The sequence below is a fragment of the Acomys minous genome, assembly GCF_964271855.1.
Source record: "Acomys minous genome assembly, chromosome: 14".
Classification (NCBI taxonomy): Eukaryota; Metazoa; Chordata; class Mammalia; order Rodentia; family Muridae; genus Acomys; species Acomys minous.
In genome coordinates this window covers 90,298,875-90,325,717 of record NC_140496.1, presented here as the reverse complement: position 1 = coordinate 90,325,717, position 26,843 = coordinate 90,298,875, and the positions used below count along the sequence as shown (strand labels likewise).

At 44.5% G+C, this 26,843-nt stretch overlaps 1 protein-coding gene and 1 long non-coding RNA gene across 2 annotated transcripts in view; one reads left to right on the top strand and one right to left on the bottom strand.

Annotated features, from left to right (window-relative positions):
• Positions 1-26,843, bottom strand: part of MANBA (mannosidase beta) — a 90,162-nt gene that overhangs the window by 61,098 nt on the left and 2,221 nt on the right. The window contains exons 2-4 of the mRNA XM_084756250.1: positions 10,519-10,613; positions 6,925-7,030; positions 6,044-6,214 (exon numbers count right to left, since the gene is read on the bottom strand). Coding sequence (XP_084612376.1) covers positions 6,044-6,214; positions 6,925-7,030; positions 10,519-10,613 — 372 coding nt within the window. The remainder of the gene's footprint in view (positions 1-6,043; positions 6,215-6,924; positions 7,031-10,518; positions 10,614-26,843) is intronic.
• On the top strand, positions 14,421-25,699 carry LOC311582929. The gene is made up of 3 exons (XR_014774316.1): positions 14,421-14,609; positions 23,913-24,005; positions 24,146-25,699. It is a non-coding gene; the product is annotated as an uncharacterized lncRNA (long non-coding RNA).

Genomic DNA, 26,843 nt, shown 5'->3' with positions numbered 1-26,843 from the left:
TAAAAACAAAACAAAACAAAAATAAAAAACAAACTAGTCTTATTTCTTACCTCTTTAAGTTCGAACTCAAAACTCCTGGTTTAGAAACACCAAGGGCAAGCCGGGCAGCAGTGGTGGTGGCACATGCCTGTGATCCCAGCACTTGGGAGGCAGAGGTGAGCTCTATGAGTTCGAGGCCAGCCTGGTCTAGATAATGAGTTCCAGGACAGCCAAGGCAACACAGAGAAACCCTGTCTAGCAAAGAAACAAAAACAAAAACCAAAAGCCAGAGGTGGAGGAAGAGAAGGAGAGATGAAGGGAGGGAAGAAGAAGAAAAGAATAAGGAAAAAAAAAGAAATACTCAGGCACAAAAACAATCACTTCAGACTTCAGACTCTGACCCAGGTGGCTCCCTGACGGAGAGATCTAATCTTATCTGCCTGGCTACCTGTCTGAGAGCCATGACACTAAAAAATTCCGATTATGAAGTTACAAAGGTCCAGATTCAAAGAGTGGGAAATGATGCTTTTAAGATAACTTCTCAAGGGAGTAAAGAGAGGGTAATGGAATCCAAGTGATAAGAATAAAGAAGGAAAGACACTGTCTGAGGGCAGGGGGAGCCGGCCAGAACCGGCAGGGAGAGCAGTGGGGGAGGGGAGCACCTGAGAACAAAGCAGAAGAAAGCCAAACGGGTGTGGAGTGCCATAAAGAAGCACGCCTTTAATCCTAGCACTCGGGAGGCAGAGGCAGGCGGATCACTGTGAGTTCGAGGCCAGCCTGGTCTACAAAGCAAATCCAGGACAGCCAGGGATACACAGAAAAACCCTGTCTCAAAAAACCAAAAAAAAAGAAGAAGCCTATTACTTTATGTGCTAACCTAAAAATTTTAACTTGAATAAATAAATATATAAATAACATATTCCTGCCAAGCAGGATTTTTTTTCTTTTTACTTTATTTTATTATTTTCAAAATAATGAAATCTATGACACTCTGAGTTCAGCTTTGAGAAGCAAGGCCTAAAGGGGGCAGTCTGAATTTGGGGAAAGAAGGCGTTTGTACATTGGGAGGATCTGCCCAAACTGTTCTTATTAAAGCATTTTTTCTAAAACTGTATTTTTGTCAGATAAAGATAAATACGTTCTTGCTACAGAGAAAAACAACTTCCCTTTGCAGCACAGAGACCATCTCAGAAAACTACAACTGGGCAAAGCACAGACCAACGATCAAAGGGCCCAGTCACAACACAGCTCCTGCACCTGCGGCTCAGGAACTACTGAGGAAGATGTGGAAAGATAGTTGCTTGTAAGATCCAGAGGATCTGCAAGTCTGTTGGGACCCTATACATGACAGTGACAATATGGCTGCCTAGACAAGAGAGCCGTGAAAGGGGAACTTTTCGCAGGGCCCCACCCTGAAACAAAGAACAGCAGGTTACAAATGAGTGCTAAAACACGGAGAATTTGTCTGCCCCAGGAATGAGAGCTCTAATTGGTTGAATGATACCAAGTGGTCAGCCTTGAAATCATGTACATATAAGCAACATTAAACAGACTCAGCAGGTAGCATTTATATATTTATACATTTTATGTACATACATACAATAATAACCAAGGAAAAAGAGGCCATATAATTTAAAGAGAGTACGAGGGGAAACAGTGTAGGGACTGGAGGGAGAGAACACAGCAGGGGGAAATGATGTAATTCTATTTTAACTAAAATAAACAAATATTAAGAAACAGCAAAACAACTAGAGTTGCTTCCTGGCACCTATGTCTGTCTAAACTCACCACTTAAGTATCAGATTTGAATTTGAAATGAAAACCATCTTGAGAATCTTTGTAAGTACATAAATAGGTTTAAATCTTCTATTGGCCTTGGTGGCATGTGCTGCCTAATTTTATGTCAACTTGGCATAAGCTACAGTCATCTGAGAGCAAGGACCCTCAATTGAGAAAAGGCTTTGGTAAATCTGAGCTTTATAGGCAAAACAGTAGAGGGGTGTTGTTGTTGTTGTTGTTGTTGTTTTGTTTTCCACGACAGAGTTTCTCTGTTAGCCTTGGCTGTCCTAGAATTTGCTCTGTAGACCAAGCTGACCTGGAATTAACAGAGATCCACCTGCCTCTGTGTTCCTGAGTGCTGGGATTAAAGGAGTGGGCCACTAGCTACAGAGGGTGGGATTCCCCTCCCCCAACTACCAAGACCATGGATCTAAAACTTTCAAAATGTAAACTCCTTAACTTTATCTTCCGTACCTAACGTATATATGTTCCAGCATACCGCCAGGGGCTGCATTCAGAATACAGGTGCTCCAGCCTAAACCTCACAGACTACATCCACTAGACCTGCAGCTTCTTAGCCGCAGACGGTCTCACAGAGCCCGAACAGCAAGTACAATAGCCTGTTCTTCCTGGACTTAGCCAATACTTCATCCTTTTGATCCCGTGTCACTGCCCTACTGTCAACCTGAAGTAGTCAAAAAAAAACAAAAACAAAAACAAAAACAAACAAACAAACAAAAAAACCCCCAGATTTCTGCTCCCCTTGTCCATATATTATCAACAAAAGGCTGGGATGTTAGGTCCTGATGGAGGGTGTGGCTGGCAGGGCCTGGCCCCTACCTGGGGCCAGGGTTTCCCCTCTCCCAGAGATTGACTATATAAGCCAGACAGTTTGATTCCAGGGCCCCTTTATTCCCTATTTCCCTACCTTCTCTCCTTCCCTTACCCCTACTCCAGGACGAGCTTCCCCCTTACCTCCCCTCCCCCCACCAACCCTCCCCCACTTCCAGTAAACCTGCATTTATATTATAGCTTCTTCACCAATTAGCTCATTCTGTTTGTTTTATTTCATTAATCACCCACCAAGCAGCCTCTCCCAATGAGAATTCTCACTGACTCAGAAACTATCTGTGACACATTGTGTCTCAGGCTGAAGTACATTAATACACGGCGCTGTCATGGGACTCAATAAATAATATACATCCATAGTGAGGGATTTCTTTTATAATGAATTTAATTTTATTTATTTATTTATTTTTGGTTTTTAGAGACAGGGTCTCTCTGTAGCCTTGGCTGTCCTGGACTTACTTTGTAGATTAGGCTGGCCTCGAACTCACAGCAATCCACCTGCCCCTGCCTCTGCACCACCACACCTGGCTTAATTTTATTTTATATGCATTTGTATGAGGGTGTCAGATCCCCTGGAACTGGAGTTGTGAGCTGACGTGTAGATGTAGGCAACTGAACCTGGGTCCTCTGGAAGAACAGCCAGTGCTCCCAACCAGTGAGCCATCTCTCCAGCCCAAGGATTTTGTTTTTGTTTTTGTTTGTTTGGTTGGTTGTTTTTTGTTTTTTGGTTTTTTTTTTTTCCGGTTTGGTAGCTTGCTTGGTTTTTCAAGACAGGGTTTCTCTGTGTACCCTTGGCTGTCCTGGAACTCGTTCTGTAGACTAGGCTGGCCTGGAACTCACAGAGATCTGCCTGCTTCTGCATCTGAAGTGCTGGGACTAAAGGCATGTGCCACCACTGCGCAGCTTCATGGTGAATTTTATAAAGGAAATAGGAAGCTAGGGGTTAGGAGGCAGGGCCAAGTATTTATGTGGGCTTCCTGAAGAGAAGAAAGGAAGAAAAAAAAAAACTTTTTAAGCTGAGGATGTGGCTCTGTGGTGGAGCACTAGGCCCTGAGTTCTATTCACAGGACAAAACAATAAGATGCTTTTTTTTTTTCCAGGGCAGCTGGCTTCCTTCTACATCGAGTTAGAGAAAGGGAAGTGGAAATGTGTCACAGGAAATGTGTGTGCAAATGTCAGCAGGATATAGTCCCAACAGGAGGGGGTGGGGGCAGAGACAGAGCTAAGAGCTTTGGACTTTAGCCTACTGCTGGTGCAAAGCTGTTGAAAGACAAAATAATAAACAACCGAGTCAGGACAGCCAGGGCTACACAGAGAAAGCCTGTCTCAAAAAACCAAAAACCAAAACAACAAATAAACAACAACTCTCTCTCTCTCTCTCTCTCTCTCTCTCTCTCTCTCTCTCTCTCTCTCTCTCTGTCTCTCTCTGTGTGTGTGTGTGTGTGTGTGTGTGTGTATTCTTGTCAGCCCCTACTCAGTAAGTATGAACTCAGAAGTCCCTGCTTCTATTTTACATAAAGGAATGCTGTGGTCATTTTTGTCTGAAGAGACCATGCCCGCTGCTCCATGAATAATGAGTTAAAAGGCGACAAATGACATTGTGCGAATGCCAGTCAGGTGACCAGGGCAGCAAGCTGTGCAAGAAAGTAACTGGATCCAGAGTCTTGGCAAATGGCAGAGACTAGAGTGTGGGGCCCAGCTGTGGAGAACAGATCACTGATGGCACACCGTTGAGGGTACACCCTCTTTCAGTTACTACCTCAGTCTCTCTGCTTCCCAGACGCCATGAGGTAAGCTGCTTTGTTCTGTTCCCCCTTCTACCTCGCCACAGGCGAAGAGCCAGAGAGCATGGACTGGATGAAACCTTGAAATTGAAAACCAGAAGAAGTGCTGTCTCCCACCCCCTACCCCCATCTGTTTATCTCTATGCGGTGTCATGGTGATGAAAAGTGACTAACACAATGCTAGGAGGGGACTGGAAAGATGGAGGCAACGACCTCTGCTGAACAGAGAAGGAAGCAGAGACAAGAGAGACTTATGTTGACATGAAAAACGTAGAAGGCTCAAACAGTTGATGAAGAAGGGTAACATTCTCTTCTTAAAAACTAAAATGTCTTCCAGATCTGTGGAAGCGGAGGCAGGAGGATCTCTGGGAGTTCAAAGCCAGCCTGGTCTACACGATAAGTTCTAGGCTAGCCAGGACTGTATGGTAAGAGGCTGTCACAAATCAAAACAAAATAAAACCCCCAAAACAAAGCAAAACCCTAAATGTTATATACAATTATAAAGCAATGGTCACACATTAGAATAAATTCAAGTCCTGTAGAACAGAACACACCTTTCCGTTCTGTTTTGTGAAATCATAGCAGTAAAATATGAGAACATCTCAGAAAATATATTTTTATTTTCTTTTTTGTTTGTTTGTTTATTTGGTTGGTTGGTTGGATTTGGGGAGTTTTACTGTTGTTATTTGTTTGTTTTCTTGAGACAGGGTTTCTTTGTGTAGCCTTGGCTGTCCTGAAACTCACTTTGTGGACCAGGCTGGCCTCGAACTCATGTAGCTCTACTGCCTCTGTGCACACCACACCCAGCTGAAATATATTTCTTTCCAGCAGGTTGGTAGTCACAAGAATCACTAGTAGGTTGTCACATCTGGTAACAAGTTTGCTAGATATAAATAGGAAAAAATAACTTATAAGCTGGTCATGGTAGCACATGCCTTTAATTCCAGCACTCAGGGAGGCAAAGGCAAGAAGATCCCTAAGAGATCGAGGCCAGCCTGGTATACAAAGTGAGTCCAGGACAACCAAGGTTACACAGAGAAACCCTGTATCAAAAAAAGGGGGGGGGGGAGGTAGATGGGGACATAACTCAGTTGTTAGAGTTAGCTCGGGAGTCAGCCTAACATGCACAGAACCTTGGGTTTCATCCTCAGGACCTCACAAAACCAGGCATGATTGTGCACCACTTAAACTCAGCACTCAACAGAGAGAGGTAAGAGGACAGATTGGTAATTGGAGGTCATCCTTGGCTACACTGCAAGTTTGAAACCTGCCAGGGGTAGATGAGTCCCTGCCTGAAATAATAACACATCATAATATATAAACTTCTGTTATTAGCTAGCCATGTTGGTTCATGCCAGTAATCCCAAGACTTGTGAGACTAAGGCAGAAGAACTACCTCTTTCAGCAACATATTAAGTTCTATGTTGGATATAACATCAAGTTATATAGGATATAACATCAAGTTCTGTTATCCATGGGGTGTGTCGGCCGTGTGTGTGTGTGTGTGTGTGTGCGCGTGTGCATGTGCGTGTGTGTGTGTGTGTGTGTGTGTGTGTGTGTGTGTGTGTATGTGTATGTGTGTGTTTTGTTTTCAGATCTTCAAGTCCCGACAGCCTCAAAGCTACAGTCCAGGCATTTGAAAAAAACATTACCTTCCGGATAAAGTTAACATGGCATTCACCGTTCTGCACCATTGGGGGGCAGTCTGGGGGCACGGAGTAACGAGTGTGAGCTTTGCTCTGAAGCTCAGCATACTGCACTGCTGACTGGAACTTCACCATCAAGGAGTTGACATCTTTGACCACATTGGAGACATCAAAGCTCTGAAGTAAAGAGGAAGGACATACAAATCCATGTGGAAGAAGTAGTCTGAAGGTAACCTACACATGATAACCAAATCTAGATGCACACAGCAACTAAATCTAGAGCTAGCCTCAGTAAGAGAAAGCACCCTCCTGAAATAGCCTACCTTTAGTTTTTATTCCAATCTCCTATCCAAGCACAGGGTTCAAGGCTTCTTATATTTTTACTGAAAGAATTATGGCCCAAGAGAAATATGCAGAACAGAAAGTATCTTTATCCCTGGAATGTCTGCTCAGTCTTGTATATGTGGCCCTGAGCTACGAAGGATTCCTAGATGGTCATTTTATAACCTGACTCTCAGAACACATAATGCCTATTTCTAAGTCATAAGTTATTTTTGTTTTTGGAAAGCACACGCTTGAAACAAAAGGGAAATAAGGATACAGTTTTGGAAGGTATTTCTTTTTAAAAATTGTCTGTCACTTGTCATTTCCCATAAACCTTTGGATCACCGGACCACAGAGAAGTGAACAGCAAGGTTGAAGATGTAGTTTACTTTGTCAAGAGCCTCAGAACCACCATGGGATTTGCATTTCCCCTAACATTCTTCAAACGGGGCACTGGAGAAGCACAGTCATTTACCCATGGTAAGTTACCAGCCTTCACTATTCATACCAGGAACACAAAGGCACACTCATACTCTTTAATCTGGAGTCATCACGGTACTTACATATCCAGTGAACATGTTGTCAGTCTTCCCAATAGAGACGTTATTGAACAGGATTTCTGCAACCGTATCAACACCTTCAAAAATCAACTTTACTTTCTGCTGTTTACTAGGAGACAACAAAAGATTTTTTTAAAAAACATGGTATATGAAACAGGATTTTATGTAAGTCTGTTTAGAATCAGTTAAGAACGAACAAAGACTTCACAGGAAAATATACATCCTTAACTGGCAGCTTCCATCAACTCTCAGGAGGATGCGTTTGATGCCACTGTCATTTCTCTGAGTGAAGCCAACTCCTTTGTTCATATGATGTGTCAGTCAAATCATTGCCATAAAACCAAGAGCACAAAAAATATAATCTCCAAGTGAGTTGATTCTCCCAGTTACTTCAGAGTTCTTACATAACACAGAAAACATTTGTCAGAGCTATTGAATTTACCAACACAGAGGAAGACAACCATTAGCCATCCCCTCGTACAATGAGAGAGAATCATGGAGTCATTACTCAGCTTAGCCTTACAAAGAAGAACCTGGAAATTTGAATGGTCTGTAATTTGGATGGAATTCAAACCTAAAACACACAGGAATGGAAAAGAAACTTCTTGATCTATTGGACAAAGGCTAATAGAGGCGTATCGTAGAAGGGCTTCAAAAAGAAAATAAGAGCTCAAAGAAGTAAATAGTTTTCATCAATTAAAAAGGAATGAGGTGACAATGGCTATTACAACACTGATGATCTTTGACTACGTTCAGCAAAGGAAGTCCTTGACAAAGGACCAGTGTCTCTAGAGTGCTACAGCAGGTTAGTCTAGAGAGAGGGAAAGTGAGTTAGTTATTGGCTGTCAAGGCTGGGATAGGGACAGCGGATAGGAATAGGAAATGACAACTAGTGAATAATGGACTATAGTTGTCTTAATTAGGGTTTCTACTGCTGAGAGGAAAAAACAAAACAAAACAAAACAACAACAACAAAAAAAAACACCATGGCTAACATGGGGGATGGAAAGGGTTGATCTCGGCTTACAACTCAGGTCACACTCCATCACTGAGGGAAGGCAAGGAACCTCCAGGCAGGAGGTAAAGCAGACGGAGGAGTGCAGCTCACTGACTTTCTCCCCATGGCTTACTCAGTCTACTTTCTTATACAATGCAGGACCACCTGGGGTACCACCCGCAGTCAGCTGAGTCCACCCACAGTAACTATTAATTAAGAAAATGCCCTACAGGTGGCTTACTGGCCAATCCTGTGGAGGCGGTTTCTCAACTGTGGTTCCCTCTTAGATAACTCTAGCTTGCCTTGCATCAAGTTGAAAGCAAAAAACAACAGGTTAATGATGACAGCTGCAGAACTCTGTAAATACACTTTTAAAAAAATCATTGAATTGTTCTTTAAATTAAGCAAAATTCATGCCATACAGCTCAGAGCTCAATAAAGCTGTTTTTGTCAAGATACATAGAAATGCCAGGGTCTTGGAGAACCACCCCACCCTATCTCACAAAGTCCTAATATCATCAATTACTTTAAAGAGAAAGATTTTTTTTTATTCATATACATCATTTGGGCTGGGGAGCTGGGCAGGAGAAATTGAACAAGTTCGGGGTCCACGGCAGGGCCAGAGGTGGTGTGGGCAGAGTCACAGCCACCAGCAGTCTTCACTGGTACACAGTCAAGTCAGGGTTTCATGTATGAAGCCCAAAACAGACATTTTATTCCTAAGAAAAAGCACTTGCAGAAGAAAACAAAATATCCCCTCACATGCTCAGAGACTGAAAAGTAAACCCAAGACACTGGATTCTGCAGTGTCCAAGCAAACTCAAAACCAGGAACTGAGGAGGCTCTACTAAGAGAAACGTCAGGCAAATACTAACAGACTTAGAGATGACGGAGTGTAAGGTGATGGAGAAAAAGCGCAGAGGCAGGCAGACCTGCATCCCGCGGCACAAGCTTGGGAAGAGGTGCCCGGTGCTCCATGGGGAACAGTATGAGGCTGTCGGAATGCAAAGCTAATTTCAGTAGGGGAAGTCAGCTGGCTGGGCTTGGGATGTGATGTGTTCAAAGTGAAATGGGACTTTGGGCTTTTTGTGGGGTTCGTTTTTTGAGGAAGAGTCTCAGGGAGCCCAGAGTGACCTGCAGCTCACTGTGTAGTAGAGACAGAATTCCTGTGAGAAACATTTTAAGCACTATCTGCAAGGAAAAGCATGACAAACAGCAGCTCCATAATAATGATCATAATATTCTGGCTTCTTTTTTCTGCACTGAGAATTGAACCCAGGGCCTTATGCACACTAGACGGGCTCTTCTTCCCAGCCTGTAATAAGTAATAACAAAAACTATCATATGCAGGATAATTTTTAAAATTTAGTAAGAATGGTAGCTTGAACACTTGCTTACATCCTGCCTCACCGAGCAATGTTTTCTTATGATAGCAGAGCATTAATTAAAGTAATATTTGCCACATTATGTAGCATAAAATCAAGGTCATAGTACTGTAATACCCAAAACTATCCTGTAAACCCACTTCCCCAAGGACCAGGTACCCTCCTGGGATTCTGGGAGTTGTAGTTCTTGGTTGGAATATAACAAAAGCCTCATGGGAAAGTACGGTGGCCTATAGACTAGTCTTTATAAATACGTGCAATATGTGTCTCAGGGCCAGTCAGCTTGGAAATTCCAAGTCCATTTCTTGGTCAGTGTTTACTATTTAATAAAGTTTGCTTCAAATTTGGCCCAAAATGGTGGGATTGTTTTTTCTCTGGTGAATCTTCGGATTAACAGTGTCAAAAGTTGTTTAGCATCACACAGAAAAAATGATACATCTCTGATCTTACTAACAATACAACAGAGCTGAGGACGTACTTCAATTCATAAGGCTTTGGGCTCAAATTCAACTACCATCCCTATACACACAGAGATACTAACACAGAGAGAGGGGAGGACGGAGGGAGGGAGGGACTGAGGAATGGAGAGGAAGAGGGAAAGGGAAGGGAAGGGGAGGGAGAGGGAAGGGAAGTGTGAAGACAGCTTAGTCAAAGTGCTTGCCATGCAAGCATGAGAATCCGAGTTTGAGTTACAGACCCACATACAAGGCGAGCACAGCAGCACTTGCCTGCAATCCCAGACCTGGGGAGGCAGAGCCAGGAGGATCCTTGTGACTCATGGGCCAGTCTAGCCAAATCAGAGAGCATAAGCTTCAGAGAGAGACCCTGCCTCAAAAAGCAGAGCAGAAAGCAATTGATTAGGACATCTACTTTTGGCTGTATGTATGGACATACATATGTGTATGTTCGCCCTTAACACAGAGAGAGAGAGAGAAACTTCACAAAAACACTACCAATCAATATATAAGAGAACTGACAGGGCTCAGGTGACCTCAGAAACCAGGGTAGTTATTCCCTAAGACACCATGTTATGACTGAGGCACTATCCTCACACATAAAACAAACACAAATTGCACACTCACTTCAACGACACAAAAACTTAATCTGGTTTAACTCTAATATGCAACCTAAGCAGACAAACATTAAAAAAAAAACCTTGTCATAATGTCTATGTGCATAGGCTGGATAGCATAGTATATATAAACATATACACACCTGAGATTAAAGGGGATTTTAAATTCCGTGCTGTAGGTCCAGTTATCTAAGGAAATCCATCTGTAGCTAATGTCATTAAATCTGTAGTAAGGATCCTGTTGGGACAAGATAAACATTATGGTAGATAGCTAAATATGCTAAAAATAAATGAGTAAAATATAACAAACATAGCTATTGATTATGGTAGATAGCTAAATATGCTAAGAAAAAAAATAAATGAGTAAAATGGGTAACAAACACAGTTATTGATGACCTAAAAATTAATGAGCTTTTGGCCTAGGAGAGTCCAATCATTAGCACTAAGAATGTGGGCTATAGACCAGAGGCTGCAGGTTCAGCCCGGTGGTAGAGTGTCCAAGGCCCTGAATGCGATGGCCAGCACTGTAAAATGACAAGAATTCGGGAGAAATTTTCCAACAATATATCTGAAATGAAAGAGCTCTGAATACAAATAATGTAAGTTCATTATCAGAGAGCATGAGAGAGATACCGGCTCCCTTTGTATTGCTTTTTTTTTTTTTAATTAAATATGTACGCATATGTGTGGGTGTGTGTATGCACGTGCCACAACACATACGTGGAGGTCAAAGGACACTGTGGGAGAGTCAGTTCTTCAGTTCTGTATTTCTACCATGTGGATTCCAAGGATTGAACACAGCCAACAAGCTTGGCAGCAAGCACCCTCACCAATGAACTGTTTTCAATGGCCTTGGTTGCCTCTTTTAAACCAAACACAGCACCTCCAAAGTACTGGCAGCAAATGAAAACTGAAAGCGATGGGGCACATAGCCTTTTTCTGTCCCTGGCCCAGTTCTTTCCTCATTGTTGCCACTACCCCACATGTCCTCTATGGGCCAGGAGTGGTGGCACACCCCTTTAATCCCAACACTCGGGAAGCAGAGGCAGGCGGATCACTGTGAGTCCGAGGCCAGCCTGGTCTACAGAGTGAGTCCAGGACAGCCAAGGCTACACAGAGAAACCCTGTCTCAAAAAACCAAAAGCAAAAACAAAAACAAACAAAAGAGATGTCCCCTATGACGGGAAACACATCTCCTCTGCTGCCCAAAGCTCAGCAAAACTCCCATTCCTTTGCATCCTTAAGCATTTCCAACTTTTCACTATGCTTTCTACCGAAAAGAGCCTGAGTAGAGAACACACAGGTAGTCACTCACTGCCAGACTCACAAGATTCAGCTTTCCTGTATTATCCACTCTAGCAAACTGCAGCCCGCGAGCTTGATTTCATGTGGCAAACAGGCAAGCGCCATGTGCTGACATGACTTTCTGGGGGTTGTGGAGACAGATCAGGAGGCAAAGTACTTGTTGCAAAGGCATGAAGGTCCTCAGTTGGTTTCCCCAGAACCCCATTAAAAGCTGAATGGAGGTGCCGGAGACATAGCCCAGCAGTTAAGAGCCACTTGTGGAAGCTGGGCATGGTGGCTTCTCTGTGAAGCCCTGGCTGTCTGGGAATTTGCTCTGTAGACCAGGCTGGCTTTGGTGGCTTTCTGTGTAGCCCTAGCTATCCTGGAATTGGCTCTGTAGACCAAGCTGGCTTCAAACTCACAGATCTATCTGCCTCTGCCTCCCAAGTGCTGGTATTAAAAACATGTGCCACCACTACCTGACCTCTTTTTATTCTTTTTTTTTTTAAAAAACAAGATTTATTATGTTTGCAGTGCTCTACTTGCATGTACATCCACACACCAGAAGAGGGCACCAGATCTCATTTAGATGGTTGTGAGCCACCGTGTGGTTTGCTGGGAATTGAACTCAGGACCTTTGGAAGAACACCCAGTGCTCTTAACCTCTGAGCCATCTCTCCAGCCCCCCCCCCTTTTTTTTATTCATAATAAACTACTTATTGTCCATAACTGCCTTAAATGACTTAGCATTTCCTTTATCTCTCCCCCCTTGTAGCTGCCAAGATTTTCCCCTAACCTGTACCAACTTTTTTCTGTTAAACTCGAATACAATTGTTCTTAAACCTCAAATAATAGTAAGGTGGAGAGTGATAGAAGAACGCCCTATATCAGCACACAGGAGCACACATAAACACATACACTTACACACACCACACACGCAAAGAAAGCCTTCCTGAGCTCAGGCCACACCCATGCTTTATGCATTATGCATGTCTGCTCCATGCTGCTGTGGCAGAGGTGAGTAGTCGGACAAAGACCAAATGGCCCCCAAAGCCGGGTATCTTCAGGCTCTAACCCTTTCCTAGAACACCAGCCACCCCCTGCCCAAGGTGAGGGACTATTCACGCGATCACAGAGTTCGTTCCTTTTGAGCATCCAGCCCTAAGTACTCCCTATTGTCACCCGTAGGTCCTTCCTTCCTTCCTTCCTGTCCATTTCCCACCTTCCCTTTCTCGGAAGGGCTGTCCCTCAGGAGTCAGAAACAGCAGCAGTAGGTGACCTCCCAGGTGTCCTGGGCGCATAATCACAGCTACAGAGAAGGAAGTGGGGGACGCCTCCAGCAGGCAGAGGACTTGTGATGCTTTGTGTTTGTCAGCTAGCCATATCTTGGAAGAGGGAACTTTAATGAGAAAATGCTTCCATCAGACTGGCCTGTAAGTAGGTCTGTGGGGTATTGTCTTGATTAATGCCCAGCTCCCCCACCCCCACCCCACCCCCCGCCCCGCGGGAGATGCCATGCGCAGGCAGGTGGTCCTTCTTGACTGAGAGAGCAGGCGGAGCAAGACATGAGGAGCAAGCCAGTGTGCAGCCTTCCTCCAGCACTTCTGCGTCTGTTCTAGCCTTGGCTTCCCTCGATGGATTGTGACCCAGGATGGGGATGCTGTCTCCTTTTATGTCAGCTTGACACAAACTAGGGTGGTCAGCCAGGTGTGATGGCGCACACCTTTAATCCTGGCACTTGGGAGGCAGATAGATGCAGGTGGATCTCTGTGACTTTGAGGACAGCCTGGTCTACAGGAGTTCCAGGACAGTTTGAGATACATCGTGAGACCCTGTCTCAAAACACACACACACACACACACACACACACACACACACACACACACACACACACACAAAACAAACAAAAAGGAAGGAGCCTCAGTGGTGAAAACGCCTCCATAAGATCCAGTGGTAAGGCATTTTCTTAATTAGTGATCAATGGGGAAGGGCCCAGCCCATTGTGGGTGGGAACACTCCTGGGCTGTTGGTCCTGGATTCTACAACAAAGCAGGCTAAGTACCCTGCAAGGAGCAAGGCAGTAAGCAGCACCCCACCATGGCCTCTGCATCAGCGCCTACCTCCAGGTTCCTGCCCTGCTTGAGTTCATGTCCTGACTTCCTTTGAGGATGAGCTGTTATGTGGAAGCATAAACCAAAAAAAAAAAAACCCTTTCCTCCCCAGGGTGTTTTTGGTCATGGTGTTTCATCTCAGCAACAGAAACTCTTAACTGGGACAGGGCTGGGTGTTAGTTCCTCAGTGGCCGCAATTAGAGGGGTAGAAGAAAAGGCCAGTGTTGTCTCCGTGCCATGAAGATGAAAGCTGAATGGCCATGCTTGACTGGTAGTGGCCATCTGGGCAGCTGTCTAGGGTCCCCACCCATAGAGAAGCACCATAGTGTCTCCAGGGCAGTACACTGTGATCAACAGTCGTGTCTGCCACACACCGCTCCTAAACTGGGTAGTTTGATAAGTTGTTGTGGGAAACCATAACGAGTGAGCTTTAATGCTACAAAACAGACCTTTATTTTAAGTTGTGTTAATGGTTGAGGCTCTGCTAAATGGTGTGTGAAACTCCCAACTGACTTGCCTCCTTTTTCACTCCTCCTGGATACAGGACTGAGCTTCTTTGGTGAGTAAGCACAGGTTAAATATTTAAGAACGCAGGCTGCAAGAGAAAGCTTAATTATTAGTCTGTCCAAGTGCCTTCACTCGGCCCTATTTATAACTCTGCCCTGTGGACTTAAACCAAGATGGTTAAAAATATCATGAGGGGGGGAAAAATACCAGGGAACTGTGAGGTCAGCTCAACCAAGCACTTCAGCATGTTGAGCCCCAGGGCTAGCTGGCCATCTGGCTAGCAGGGCTTGGATCTCCTTCCTGTGTCTTCGCTACTTGTAGGAAGCTGCATGGTAAGCACCCGAAAGCAATCATGCTAGATGTACTTTCTCTACGTGAACAGAATTTACAGGTTGATTTCTTGCCCCACTTGTACAATTCCAGCCTTTTACTGGTTTGGGAGGGGGATGGGCACAGGCACCATGGAAGTCAGAGGGTGACTTGTAGCGGTTGGTTCTTTCCTTCCACTATATGGGTCTCAGCGATTGAACTCAGGTCTTTAGCCATGGAGGAAAACATGTTTACTCACTGATTCATCTTACCAGCTCTAGTCCAACCTTTTAAACAAAAACAAAAACAAAAACAAACCCAGTCTATAAGGCTTATTAGACAGTTGGGGAGGTGGCAGAAGTTAGCGACAAATCCAACGGAAAAGTTCTTGTCCTTCCGGGCACTAGTAGATGGACATGAAGTCAGGATATAGCCCTCGGAGGTGTTAGGGTCAAGAGTTTGAATGCCAGAATGTCCCATGCCTGAACCAATTACTAGAACAGGTAAAAAGTTGTTCTGAGATGGTCTGAGAGGACAGTGTCTCCAGTTTTGCTCTGTGTGGTGGTCTTGCTGTCTACGCCCTGGCTTTCTGGCATCAATAAATACCTTGCAAGCACTGTGTTCTAGCCTCTTGAAATGTGAGGGCTGCTGAACATGCACGGCAGAGGCCAGCTGAGTTTCTGGAAACTGGATACCAGGCTATACAGCTCTGGTCATGACATGGTCTGCCTTTGACATGTGCAGCTTTCAGAATATGCTTCCTTGCTGTGCCAGCTGCCAGGGAGAAACTGGAATGTAGGAAAGCTCCAGGCTTTGAAAGGGTCAGGACAGAACCCCCCAAAACTCAGGGAACACATCTTTCAGCATCCTTTCCCTGCACTGCTAATGACCAGGATGGACGTAGGTAGCCAAGATCACTTTCAGATGCAGGAATATTTGAATCTTTTGAGATTGCAACATAATGTAATCTACAAGGTTCACATTCAAAAACTGTGCAATCAAATCATACACACACACACACATACACACACACACACACACACACACACACACACACACAAAGAAGTCACACAGAAATGCCTCAATGTTTCAAGTAAATTTTCAATTTTGTGTTAGGCCATACTTACCATTATCCTGTGGCAAATGTAGCCCAAGGGCCACATCCCTAGACATATCTAGATATTTGGCAAAAATTATGGGGGGCCAGAGACCCTCAAAACAATACAAGAGGTTGCCGTTGCCTTGGAAATCTACTATAAGGCAGAGGCAGGCAGATCTCTGAGTTCAAGGCCAGCCTGGTCTACAAAGGGAGTCCAGGACAGCCAAGGCTACACAGAGAAACCCTGTTTCGAAAAACCAAAAACAAGCAACAACAACAACAAAAATCTGAAGCCAGCCACACTGGCGCACCTCGTCTAACAAGGCGACACCTCCTAATTCTTTTCAAACAGTTGCACCAACTGGGGACCAAGTATTCAACATATGCGCCTATAGGGGTGCTTCTGAATCAAACCACCACAAATCTTTTCCTCAAAGGATCAAGAAACATTTCAGAAGAAGAAATAGAATGTAAGGGGGCAGAAGGTACTGTGAAATTCTGTCTTCTGGGCACAACATGGCCATTGTACTTACCCATAAACCCACAGCAGTAATAGTTACCTGCAAAACTTATGATGGTCAAAATTCCAGCAGGAATCAGGGAAGAGTGCACAAGGCCCCAGGGACGACTGAGGCGCCAATGGTAGTTAAAGGCTTCTGAGAGAACGGGAGTCATTTTTCTCTTAAGGTGTGACTGCAGTGGATGCCCCACATTTCCCTGTGGACAAGCAGCACTAACTGGACTGAGTGGGTTATTTACAATAGAGGAGAAAGGGATGACATCGAAAGGGGGACATGTTGAGGAGAATATCTGGGGGGAATTGGAGAGTGGAGGAGGGAACAGATATGATCTAAATGTGTTCTCAATGAATACATCCAAATTATGTTAAGAAAAATTAGAGCCAGGCGTGGTAATGCACACCTGTAATCCCAGCACTCTGGGAGATGGAAGCAGGAGGATCTCTGTGAGTTCAAGGCCAGCCTGATTCAAAAAATGAGTCCAGGACAGCCAAGGATACACAAAGAAGCCATGTCTGAAAGAAAGAAAGAAAGAAAGAAAGAAAGAAAGAAAGAAAGAAAGAAAGAACTAGAAAGGCCATTGTTTTGGATAGAGCCCAACAGACCAGACAAACAATCACTCGTGACAAATACACATAATCAGAAAAATCAGGGGCACAGATAGATAGCAAAATAGATGAGTTTCCCCAAAGATCAAAGATTCTAGACTACCTGAGTCAGTACAATAATGATGAACTTTGACTGTCAACTTGATTGAACTATTGAAACACTAGTGACATCAGGGAAGCATGCTATGAAAGAGACTACAAACAGGACCAGTTCATAATGGAAGACCTACCCTGGCTGTGAACAGCACCCCACCATGGTCTGGGGGTCCAGCCTGAATGAAAAGAGGAAAAGGAGAAAGACAACCAACCAACAGCGTTCCCTACTCGCTGCATCCTGGTCAGCCCACGTGAGAGGAGGCTCAACCACACACTTCTGTCCCATAAAGTCTCCAAAGCCAGTCTGCACCTAACCCATGGACTCTACTCTCACAAGACACAATACAAAACAAATCCCCCGTAAGTTGCTTTGTGTCAGGTTCTTGGTCAGAACAAGCAGAAATGTCCCTGCTACAAAGTCCTCTCTGCTAGAATTTTTGCATGTAAGCTGGGGTTAACCAATCTGTTCTTGACAAACAGTACTACATAAATTAGAAGACTTATGCACAGCAAAGGAAGAGAATGAGCAGACAGCATAAGAACAGAAGAAAACCTTTGTTAGCTGTAATTCAGTGTGTGTGGGGGGGGGGCGGGGGGGACAAAATAGCTGAGTATATAAAGAACTACAAAAATTAAATAACCAAAAAATCAAAACTTCTAGTCACCAAGAACTTCTAGATATCAAAAGAAGAAATATAAATGGCTAACAAAATACTTTTAGAAGTGTTGGACTCCTTAGTAATCATGGAGATACGAATGAGTTCTTTGAGGTAAGATGGCTCAGTGGGTGAAAGAACTTGTCTGTTCAAACCACAAAACCTAAGTTCAATTCCCGGGTTCCATAGTAGAAGAGAACTGACCTCTGACCTCTGACCTCTGATGTCCACAGGCATGCTGCACCTATAGCATGGGTAGGCACATAAATGCACAAACTCTCTCCTCTTTCTCTCTTTCCCTCCCTCCCTTCCTTCTTCCCTCATGCTCCCCCCCCTCTAAATAAATATTTAAAAATCAAAAATTTAATTTTAAAAAATCATCAGTATAACTATCATTTAAAAAAAAATGCTGGTGAGGACTTATGGAAAAAGGAGCCTTCAATTATTACTGGTGAGGATATGAGCTGTGGGAACCACTGTGGAATCATCTCAAAATGCTAAACAAACACAGATTGCTGTATGCTAAACATCTATATTTATTGCTGCTTTATTCACAAAATCAAGGAGATTAAATCAGCCTAGATGTTCATCAATAGAGGACTGATCATTAAAATGTGGTACATATACACAATAGAATTTTGTTCAACTGCAAAGAAAAGCTAAGCTTGCAGCAAAAAAGAATGGAACTGGAAAATATTACATCAGGTGACATAAGCCAGGCTCAGAAGCCAAGCCCTGCAGGCTCTCTTTCAAGTGCAGATCCTAGCACCTAAAGTTTACATATGTGTATGCATGTGGGAGAAAACATGGAGAAGCCAGGAAACTGGAAAGGGGCCTATGAGGAAAAAGAGGCTTCAGGGAAGGGAAAGGAAGGGAAACAGACTACATGAGACCTGCCAAGTGGAGGGGGGGGGAAGAAGGGATGTGGGAAGAAATGCCCAAACCAAGCATGCTTGAACATGCCACAGCACACCTGTTACTTCGTGTGCTAGTTAAAAATAAAGCAGGGCAGGGTGGTGGCCCAGCTGGCAAAGGCACCCAATGTCAAGCCTGGCCACCTGAGTCTAATCTCCCAGAACTCACGAGGTGCCCTGTGACCCACCCACACATGCCCACAGGCACACAAATATGTTCACACAAGATAAATACATAATGTGTAATTTAAAGCCTTAATAAAGTAAGAAAAGACTTTTTAAAATGTACAGACTTAAATCCCCCACCCACCCACACACACCAAATGTGACCACATGCTAAAATAAAATAGTAAAGAAAAAAAACTTTGGGTTTTTTTTTAGGGGGGCAGGCTTCCAGATAGGGTTTCTCTATGTAATGGCCCTGGCTGTCATGGAACTCTCTTTGTAGACCAGGCTGGCTTCGAACTCACAGCGATCCACCTGCCTCTCCCCCTCCACCCCCCCACCCCGAGCGCTGGGGTTAAAGGTGTGCGCCACCACCCCGGCACACTTTTGGTTCTTAATAAGAGAATGTTATTCCCTTTTTAAGAGAATGCAGGGCGAAAAGTTTCAGAGGCTTAGATTATATTTATAGTAGTTATTCTAAACACTAATCAAGCAACTTAATTTGGCTCCAGATTGGCTGATCCGTCCTGGTTAAAGTGAACAACAGTTCAGGGCCACCCCTCATAACCAAGCAGAGTCCTGCAAGCTGCTGAGTTGCTCAGCAAGCCTTCAAGTCCTCAGGCCGATGTGCTCCAGCCTTTAAGGTAGGCACTCATATCTACACAATCACACACAGCACTGCTGACTACCGGCTTATAGCCGAGGAACCCAAAACTCCAAAAGGTGAGATGAGTGTCTCAGGTCTTACACTTTTGTGCCAGAAGAAATCTACAGCAACAGCAATAGCAGCTAGAAGATGCTGCCTGTGACCCTACTGGGAAGGTCCTGTTACGGCTCCCATTCCCTAACACAGAACTCATAGTCACACAGCTGTTAAACAGTGGGACAGGCACTCACATACACACACCCCCCCCCCGGGAAATTTGGCTCAGCATCGCACGCTTAGTCATGACCCAGAACATAGGCTAGTGTCACAGACACCATTGAAAATTACAGTGTCAGTGTAAATTGAGAGCCACGAGACAACTACATCATAGCGTGTGCCTGAGTAGGTTATTTGTAATTCGTATTTATCATACTTGCATCATCCAACCACGCGAGCCGCCCGTGGTGCTACGTGTCTGTAGTCTCAGCACTTAGGAAGCTGAAGCGGGAAAAATCACAGCAAGTTCAAAGCTACACAGTGAGCTCTAGGCTTGCCTGAACTGCAGAAATAAGATTCTACTTTAAAAAAGAAATAAGAAAAGAAAAAAAAAAAAAGACAAAACAAAGCTGTGACACATGCCTATAATCCTGGCACTAGAGAAACTAAAACAGGAGGATTGCCACGAGTAAAAGACCAGGCGGAGCAACATAATGAGTTTAAGACCAGGTTGGACTATAGAGGAAAACACTGTCAGAGGGAAGAGCAAGAAAGAGAGAGGACCTCACCCTCCCCTTTTCTCCTTTTAGCCTCCTCATCGTGCATGAACATGCTGTGGGCCACCGTGGGCCAAAACTAGCAAAGCTGAGTTAACTGAACTGAGACCTCCAAGACCAGGAGCCAAATGAGCCTTCTGTGTTTCCAAGATTAGTTGCTCCAGTGACGAACTGCCAGAGGGCACAGGGGAGAAGCAGGAAATAGAACAGGGCAGTGGGCTGGTGACTGCACAGAGCAGTGTGGGCTCAGAGAGTCTGGATAGTGGGCACAGGGGTGTTCATGCAATTGTTAGGGTTTAAAGTTATAAATCTGGGGGGCGGGGCAGAGAGGTGGCCTGGCAGTTAAGAGCACTTGCTGCTCTTACAGAAGACCCAAGTTTGGTTCTCAGAACCTACACCAGGCAGCTCACAACTACCTGTAACTCCAGCTCCAGGGGGTCCAATGGTCTCTTCTGGCTTTCATGGGTAACACACAGAGGCAGCACATACATAGACACTTAAAAAGATATTTAAGCCTGGTGCTGGTGGTGGTGGCACATACCTTTAATCCCAGCACTCAGGAAGCAGAGGCAGAGGCAGGTGGAGTTCTGCCAGTTTGAGTCTGGTCTACAGAAGGAGTTCCACAACAGGCAGGATTACACAGAGAAGCCTTGTCTCAAAAAAAAAAAAGAGAGAGAGAGAGAGAGAGAAGAAAAGAAAACCCAAAAAATCAAAACCCAAAACCAGACCAAACCCAAAAACAAATAACTAAGTAGAACTAAAAGATATTAAAAATCTCAATAGATGCTTACATACACCTTTCATGTGCTAAGTCCTCTATACTGAAAACTAGCGTCAATGGGATGCTAAGCTGATGTAAACCACATGAAAGTATTGATGAGGTCTATTCAGAAAATGCCATGATCTCCAAACTTCAGTTGTTGCATTGTCAACAATCAACTCCACCTATAGGACTTACTTCAAGGACTTACTTATCTTTACCCAAGGAAGCATGGGCCTAGCCCATGAGTCAATCTGAACACCGTTTTTCTAAAATCCTCCTATTTGTAAATAGTGCTACCAATGGCCACAGCTCTAGATAAAAAGCAATTGAAATTTTTTAAAAAGACCCATTATTTTCCTGACCAAAGTGTGTTCATTTTAACAGGGAAAATACCACAAACCATTTTGTAAATGCATCTTTCCCCCCCCCCCCCCCCCGCCTGATTTAATTTAATTGTCATCTCTGAGGCTTACTGCCTTCATCTACTATCCTATCCCTAGTCCTGGAAGCTTCTAGCCTCCGTACAGTCTTATCTAGGCCTAGGATGTTTTCAGCCTCTGAGACTTACTGCTGAATAAGTTCACCTTTCTAGTTCTTTCTGAACTCTGCCTGGCTGGTTCAGCTCAGCTGCTGTGGCTCAAACTCCTCTCTAAACTGACTGATTCAATCTGACCCGCCCTCCTCTCTCTCTCTCTCTCTCTCTCTCTCTCTCTCTCTCTCTCTCTCTCGCTCTCTCTCTCTCTCTCTCTCTTTCAACCTCTGACTGAATTGCTCCTGTTGGCCTCATACTAACTTTGGCAATCTGTTCTAACCTTCTGGCTTTTTCTCCTTCTCTGGCTCATTCTGTCTTCACCTGTGTCTCTAGCTTGTTCTCTCTTCAACCTCTCTGTAAAACTCTCCCAGTAAAAACTGCTTCTGAATCCCACAAGCTGAACTGCCACAAACTCAGCTCCACTGCACTGCCTCTCAATGGCCTGACTCAACCAAACTGCCTGAACAGCACTGACTAGAACTCAGAAAGCTGCATGCCTCTGGATGCGGAGTGCTGGGATTAAAGGCTCATACCACCACACCTGGACCTAAGCTTTTCTTTACTTGAAACTTGCTCTATAGCAGGCTAGCCTTGAACTCAGAGATCTGCTTGCCTGTTTCCTGGGATTAAAGGTGTGTCTGCAATCCAGCCAGATCACACAGACCTAGAAGGTCTTTAGATGTGATCTCTTGCCAGAGCAGCCATGTTCTGAACTAAAATTCCTCTACATCGTTTTCTTAGCCCACTACTGTATGCCAAGGGTTCTGCAAGGGGTTACAGGAGACATGGCTATAAGGGCTCAGACCCCTGACTGTAGTGCAGAAGTGAGTTCTGGTGCTGGAGCTCATGAAAGGTTAGGGCAAATGTTAACTGGCAGAAGTCTCAGAGCTGGACTGTGCTAGGCCCAAGGAGTCCCAGAGGCCTCTGCGGCTTCTGGGGATGGGTGTACAAAGCCAACAGGTGGAAGAGGTTAGTGCGCTAGTCAGTTTTAAGTGGTCTGACTCCTGGCTTAACTAGACTGCCTGTGAAAGCCAGGTGAAAGGCAGAAAACACGTGTCCAGGGCCACCAAGATGGCTCAGTGGATAAAGGCTGATGCCCTGAGTTCAGTCCTCAGGACCTACGAGGTAGAAGGAGAGAACTGACTCCTTCACGTTGTCTTCTGACTTCCATTCCTGCCCATGGTACCTCATCCGCATCCCCACAATAAATACGAGCACACTACATTTTTCCTAGAAACAAAGAAAACAGCTGTGCAGGCTGTCTGCCTCCCCTAGCCCTGATCCCCACCCCATACTCCCCGGCACCACCATCCTGCTCTGGAACAGAGAAAGTAATTGCTTCTCACAGATCACAAAGACTAGAGAGGTAAAAATGTTCGGAGTTGTTGTTAGCACAAAGTGACCAATCTGGTCACAATGAGCGAGCAGTTCTATTTGCATAATGATCTGAAAAGCTCTCCAAGGTTTATCAAGTTTGACATGTGAGTATAAAATAATGGTCACAGGATGTTATTGTTTGCGGGAGAAGGGAGCCAGACAAGTCTATATAAGGTATCGCCCTACATATGTCTACAAAGAGGAATTCACAGGAAATGGTTGATTGTGGTCGTTCCTGAAGAAGGAAAGTGGTAAGCTTAAAAGACAGGCATAGAAAAACTCCACTGGGTCTGGGAGATGGCTAAGTGGGGAAAGAAAGGTGCTGACTATGCTAGCCTGAGCCAGAGTTCCTTCCGAGAACCACAGAGCAAGGCAAGCACCGGCTCCATGGAGCCAGATTGCCAGCCCCATCAGTCTTTATTTTGATTTAATAAAAAAGTTTCTTTATTCTTATACACCTAGGGATTGGAGGGTCAGCTTCGAGACAGCCAAGGTTAGTCACAGAGCCGCTCTGTAAAAACCAGTTCTGTTTAGCCACCAACTCAGGTAGAAATTACTGGTGTTCTTTTAGGCTCCCCTTTGTCCTACTCTTCCCATTCCGTCTGTAAACAAACCCAGCCGTCGGGTTCTACACGTAATATGTACACCCACAACGGCTCAAGCCAGGTGTGCTGGCACACACCTGGAATCCTAGCTCTCGAGAACCTAAAGCAAGAGGCTCACCACAAATTCAAGACCAGCCTGGGCTACAGAGTGACACCCTGCTTTGACAGACAGGAAAGAGCTGGGCATGTAATCCCAGCACTCACAGAGGCAGGCGGATCTCTGTGAGTTTGAGGCCAGCCTGGTCTACCAAGCAAGCGAGTCCAGGACAGCCAAGGCTACACAGAGAAACCCTGTATCAAAAAAAAAAAAAAAAAAAAAAAAAGATAAAATAAAGGTACTGGCTACTGAGCTGAGCTGGATCCCTGGAATCCATGTGGGAAGGAGGAAACCCATTTTTATAAGTTGTTCTAACCTCCACACGTGTACCTTTTGTGAGTGTACATGTTTATTCATGCACACACATGCACATGCGTACGCACACACAAACACAAACACACACACACGCTGTAAAAACAAACAAGAAAAGAACAAAACCCACAAAACTATTCTCTTCATTTCCTTGCTCCAATACAGAAATCTCCCAGCCCCAAGACCACAAGTGTCTCAGAGGGGACACGGCACTTCCATCACTGTGCACAGCAGTCAGAAGAGTGACCTTTTTACAAGGTAAAACCACCCTGGAGAACTGTCTTCATTAAAGGGTTTGTTTGGTTGGTTAGTTGGTTGGGTTTTTTTTGTTTTGTTTTGTTTTGTTTTGTTTTGTTTTGTTTTTTTTGGTATTTAAAGATGTTTTTATTATTTCAAAGATACATTTACAATGAGACAGGTTAACTCCTGGCAACTCTCAGCCTACCTCAAAGAAGATAATAAGCATGAAGAACCTACTCATGGAGATGGCTTCAAATGTGGCAAACTAAGCACTGGGCAAAATGTCCTCATTTCTACAACAGACAGAAATCTGACTAAAAATAGGTAAGCCTTAGATGCAGGCAGAGTCAGTGGCCAAACTCTGCCAAGACAGGACAAGCAAGTCTTCAATAGCTCCCACCTCACAAATATGTCTGTCAGATACATTGGGCCAGAAGGCCGAAGATGATGCTCCAATGTCACAAAGAACCTTGGGTGGCTGTTCAGAAGAGACACCATGACCACGGCAACTCTCAAAGGAAAAGGTTTATTGGGGCTGGCATACAATTCAGTTTATTAGCCCTTTATCATCATGGTGGGAACCATGGCGGCACACAGGCAGACATGGCTGGAGAGGAGGAGCTGTGAGCCCTACATCTGGATCAGCAGGCAGAAGCAGGAGATTGTGCCATACTGGGCATAGCTTGAGCATATAAGACCTCAAAGCCCTCCTCCACAGTGGCATACTTCCTCCACCAAGGCCACACCCACTCCACCAAGGCCACACCCACTCCACCAAGGCCACACCTCCTCATAGTGCTACTCCTTATAGCCAAGTATTCAAATACATGAGTCTATGGGGGCCATTCCTGTTTAAGCCACCACAAGAACCATGCATCTCCAAGCCAAAACAAAAAAACAAAACAAAAAAAAACCTCAGCAGTTTCTCATCTTGTGTAGAATAAAGTGTTCCATTTGTGGTCATGCCTTGGTGATCTTTGAGTTCATCTTCCTCCCAGGGCTCCAGGTCACCATATCTGGTGACCTGCTTATTTGACTTGCTGACCACTGTTGGAGCCTGGAAGGCATGTCAGTGTTCCTTCTCGCCCACACCTGTTCTTTTCTCTACTTGGCCAATGATGTACGTCTCCTCTACAATGAAAGAGTTCTCTGATAAGAAAAATCCATATTAAAATGGCTTTAAAAAAAAAAAACCACCAACAACAACAAACTAGCAACCTTTCCAGCCTTCTCTTCTATTAATCTTCTATTAATCAGTGTACCCCCTGAATTGAAATTTATTAACTTGGTAACTCACTACCTCGCCAGAATGCTCATCAGAGCAAGACTTTGTTCTTTTGTTTGTTTTTAGAGACAGGGTTTCTCTGTGTAGCCCTGGCTGTCCCGGACTCACTTTGTAGACCAGGCTGGCCTTGAACTCAGAGATTCTCCTGCCTCTGCCTCCCGAGTGCTAGGACTAAAGGTGTGCGTCACCATGCCCGGTAAGTCTTTGTTTTCTTTACTGTTGGATTTCAAGGGCTTAAAACAGAGACTGCTACAATTAGAGGAACCAAATTAATACAGGATAATTAATTAGATAAATGGGTAAACAAACAAACAAAAAATGGCTTTCCCAAGATAGGTTTCAAGTTCATAGCTGGTCCACTAGAATGATTCTCAAGGTCAACACCAACATGAAGGGATGGGCTAATAAGGCAGGGTAGCAATGTCACCTTACTCAGTTTGGATGGAATCTTCTTCCCAGATTCACTAACTGCCCTTCTCCCATCAGGCTACCACCAAGGATTGCAATCCACTTTATTTGAATTTAGCTTTTCTAAGAATTTGTGAAGAGGTTGAAAGGTCTTGTCAATCACTCCCATCAAGAAGTGTTTGTTAGTTACTTCTGCAACCCAAGCAAACTCCTAAGTCAGAAGTAAAGAAGCTTCTTCTTGGTATGTAGCCCGACAGCACAGTACAATAATCTGGTTTGCTAAAGTTATGATTCCCTTTCGACTTAACTCAGTAACAGGAGGCAAAAGGAGGCTCTACAGGTGAAGTGGGCTGTGGCATGCCACATGCTCTGGTGTGCACCTGATATTTTTTTATCATTTTGCATACAAAGAGTTAGGTTTCATTCTGCCACTTTTTTGTTTGTTTGTTTTGGTTTGGTTTTGTTTTTCGAGATAGGGTTTCTCTGTGTAGCCTTGACTGTCCTAGACTCACTTTGTAGACCAGGCTGGCCTCGAACTCACATCAATCCGCCTGCCTCTGCCTCCTGAGTGCTGGGAGGGAGAAGAAATAGTTCAGTGGTAGGGTAACTTGCGTGGCATGTGTAAGGTCCTAGGTTCATTCTCTAGACCTTATGTACACACACACACACATACACACTTGATTTCTGAGCTAGAGCTAGACATGGTAACACAAGCCTATAATCCCAGCTACTAAGAAGGCTAAGGTAAAAAAAAACAAATTACAGGTCACCCTAGGTTACCCCATGAATTCAGGACCAGCCTGGGCAATTTCATGAGACACTGACTCAAGCTTTTAAAAATAAATAAAAAGTTGAAAATAAAAAGGTTACAATTATCAAAATGCCCCAATTCTATCACATAGTACAGACTCTGGGCTTTGGAGTGAAGGGCAGCCTGGGTTAGAGTTTCATCTCTGAGCAGGCAGAGGTGGCACATGCCATTAGTCCCAGCACAAAGGAGGCAGAGGCAGGCGAATCTCTGAGAGTTTGAGGCCAGCTTGGTTTACAGAGCAAGTTCTGGGACAGTCAGGGCTACACAGAGAAACCTCGCCGCTCTCTCTCACACACACACACAACAACAACAACAACAACAACAACAACAACAAACAAACAAAGAATTCCAC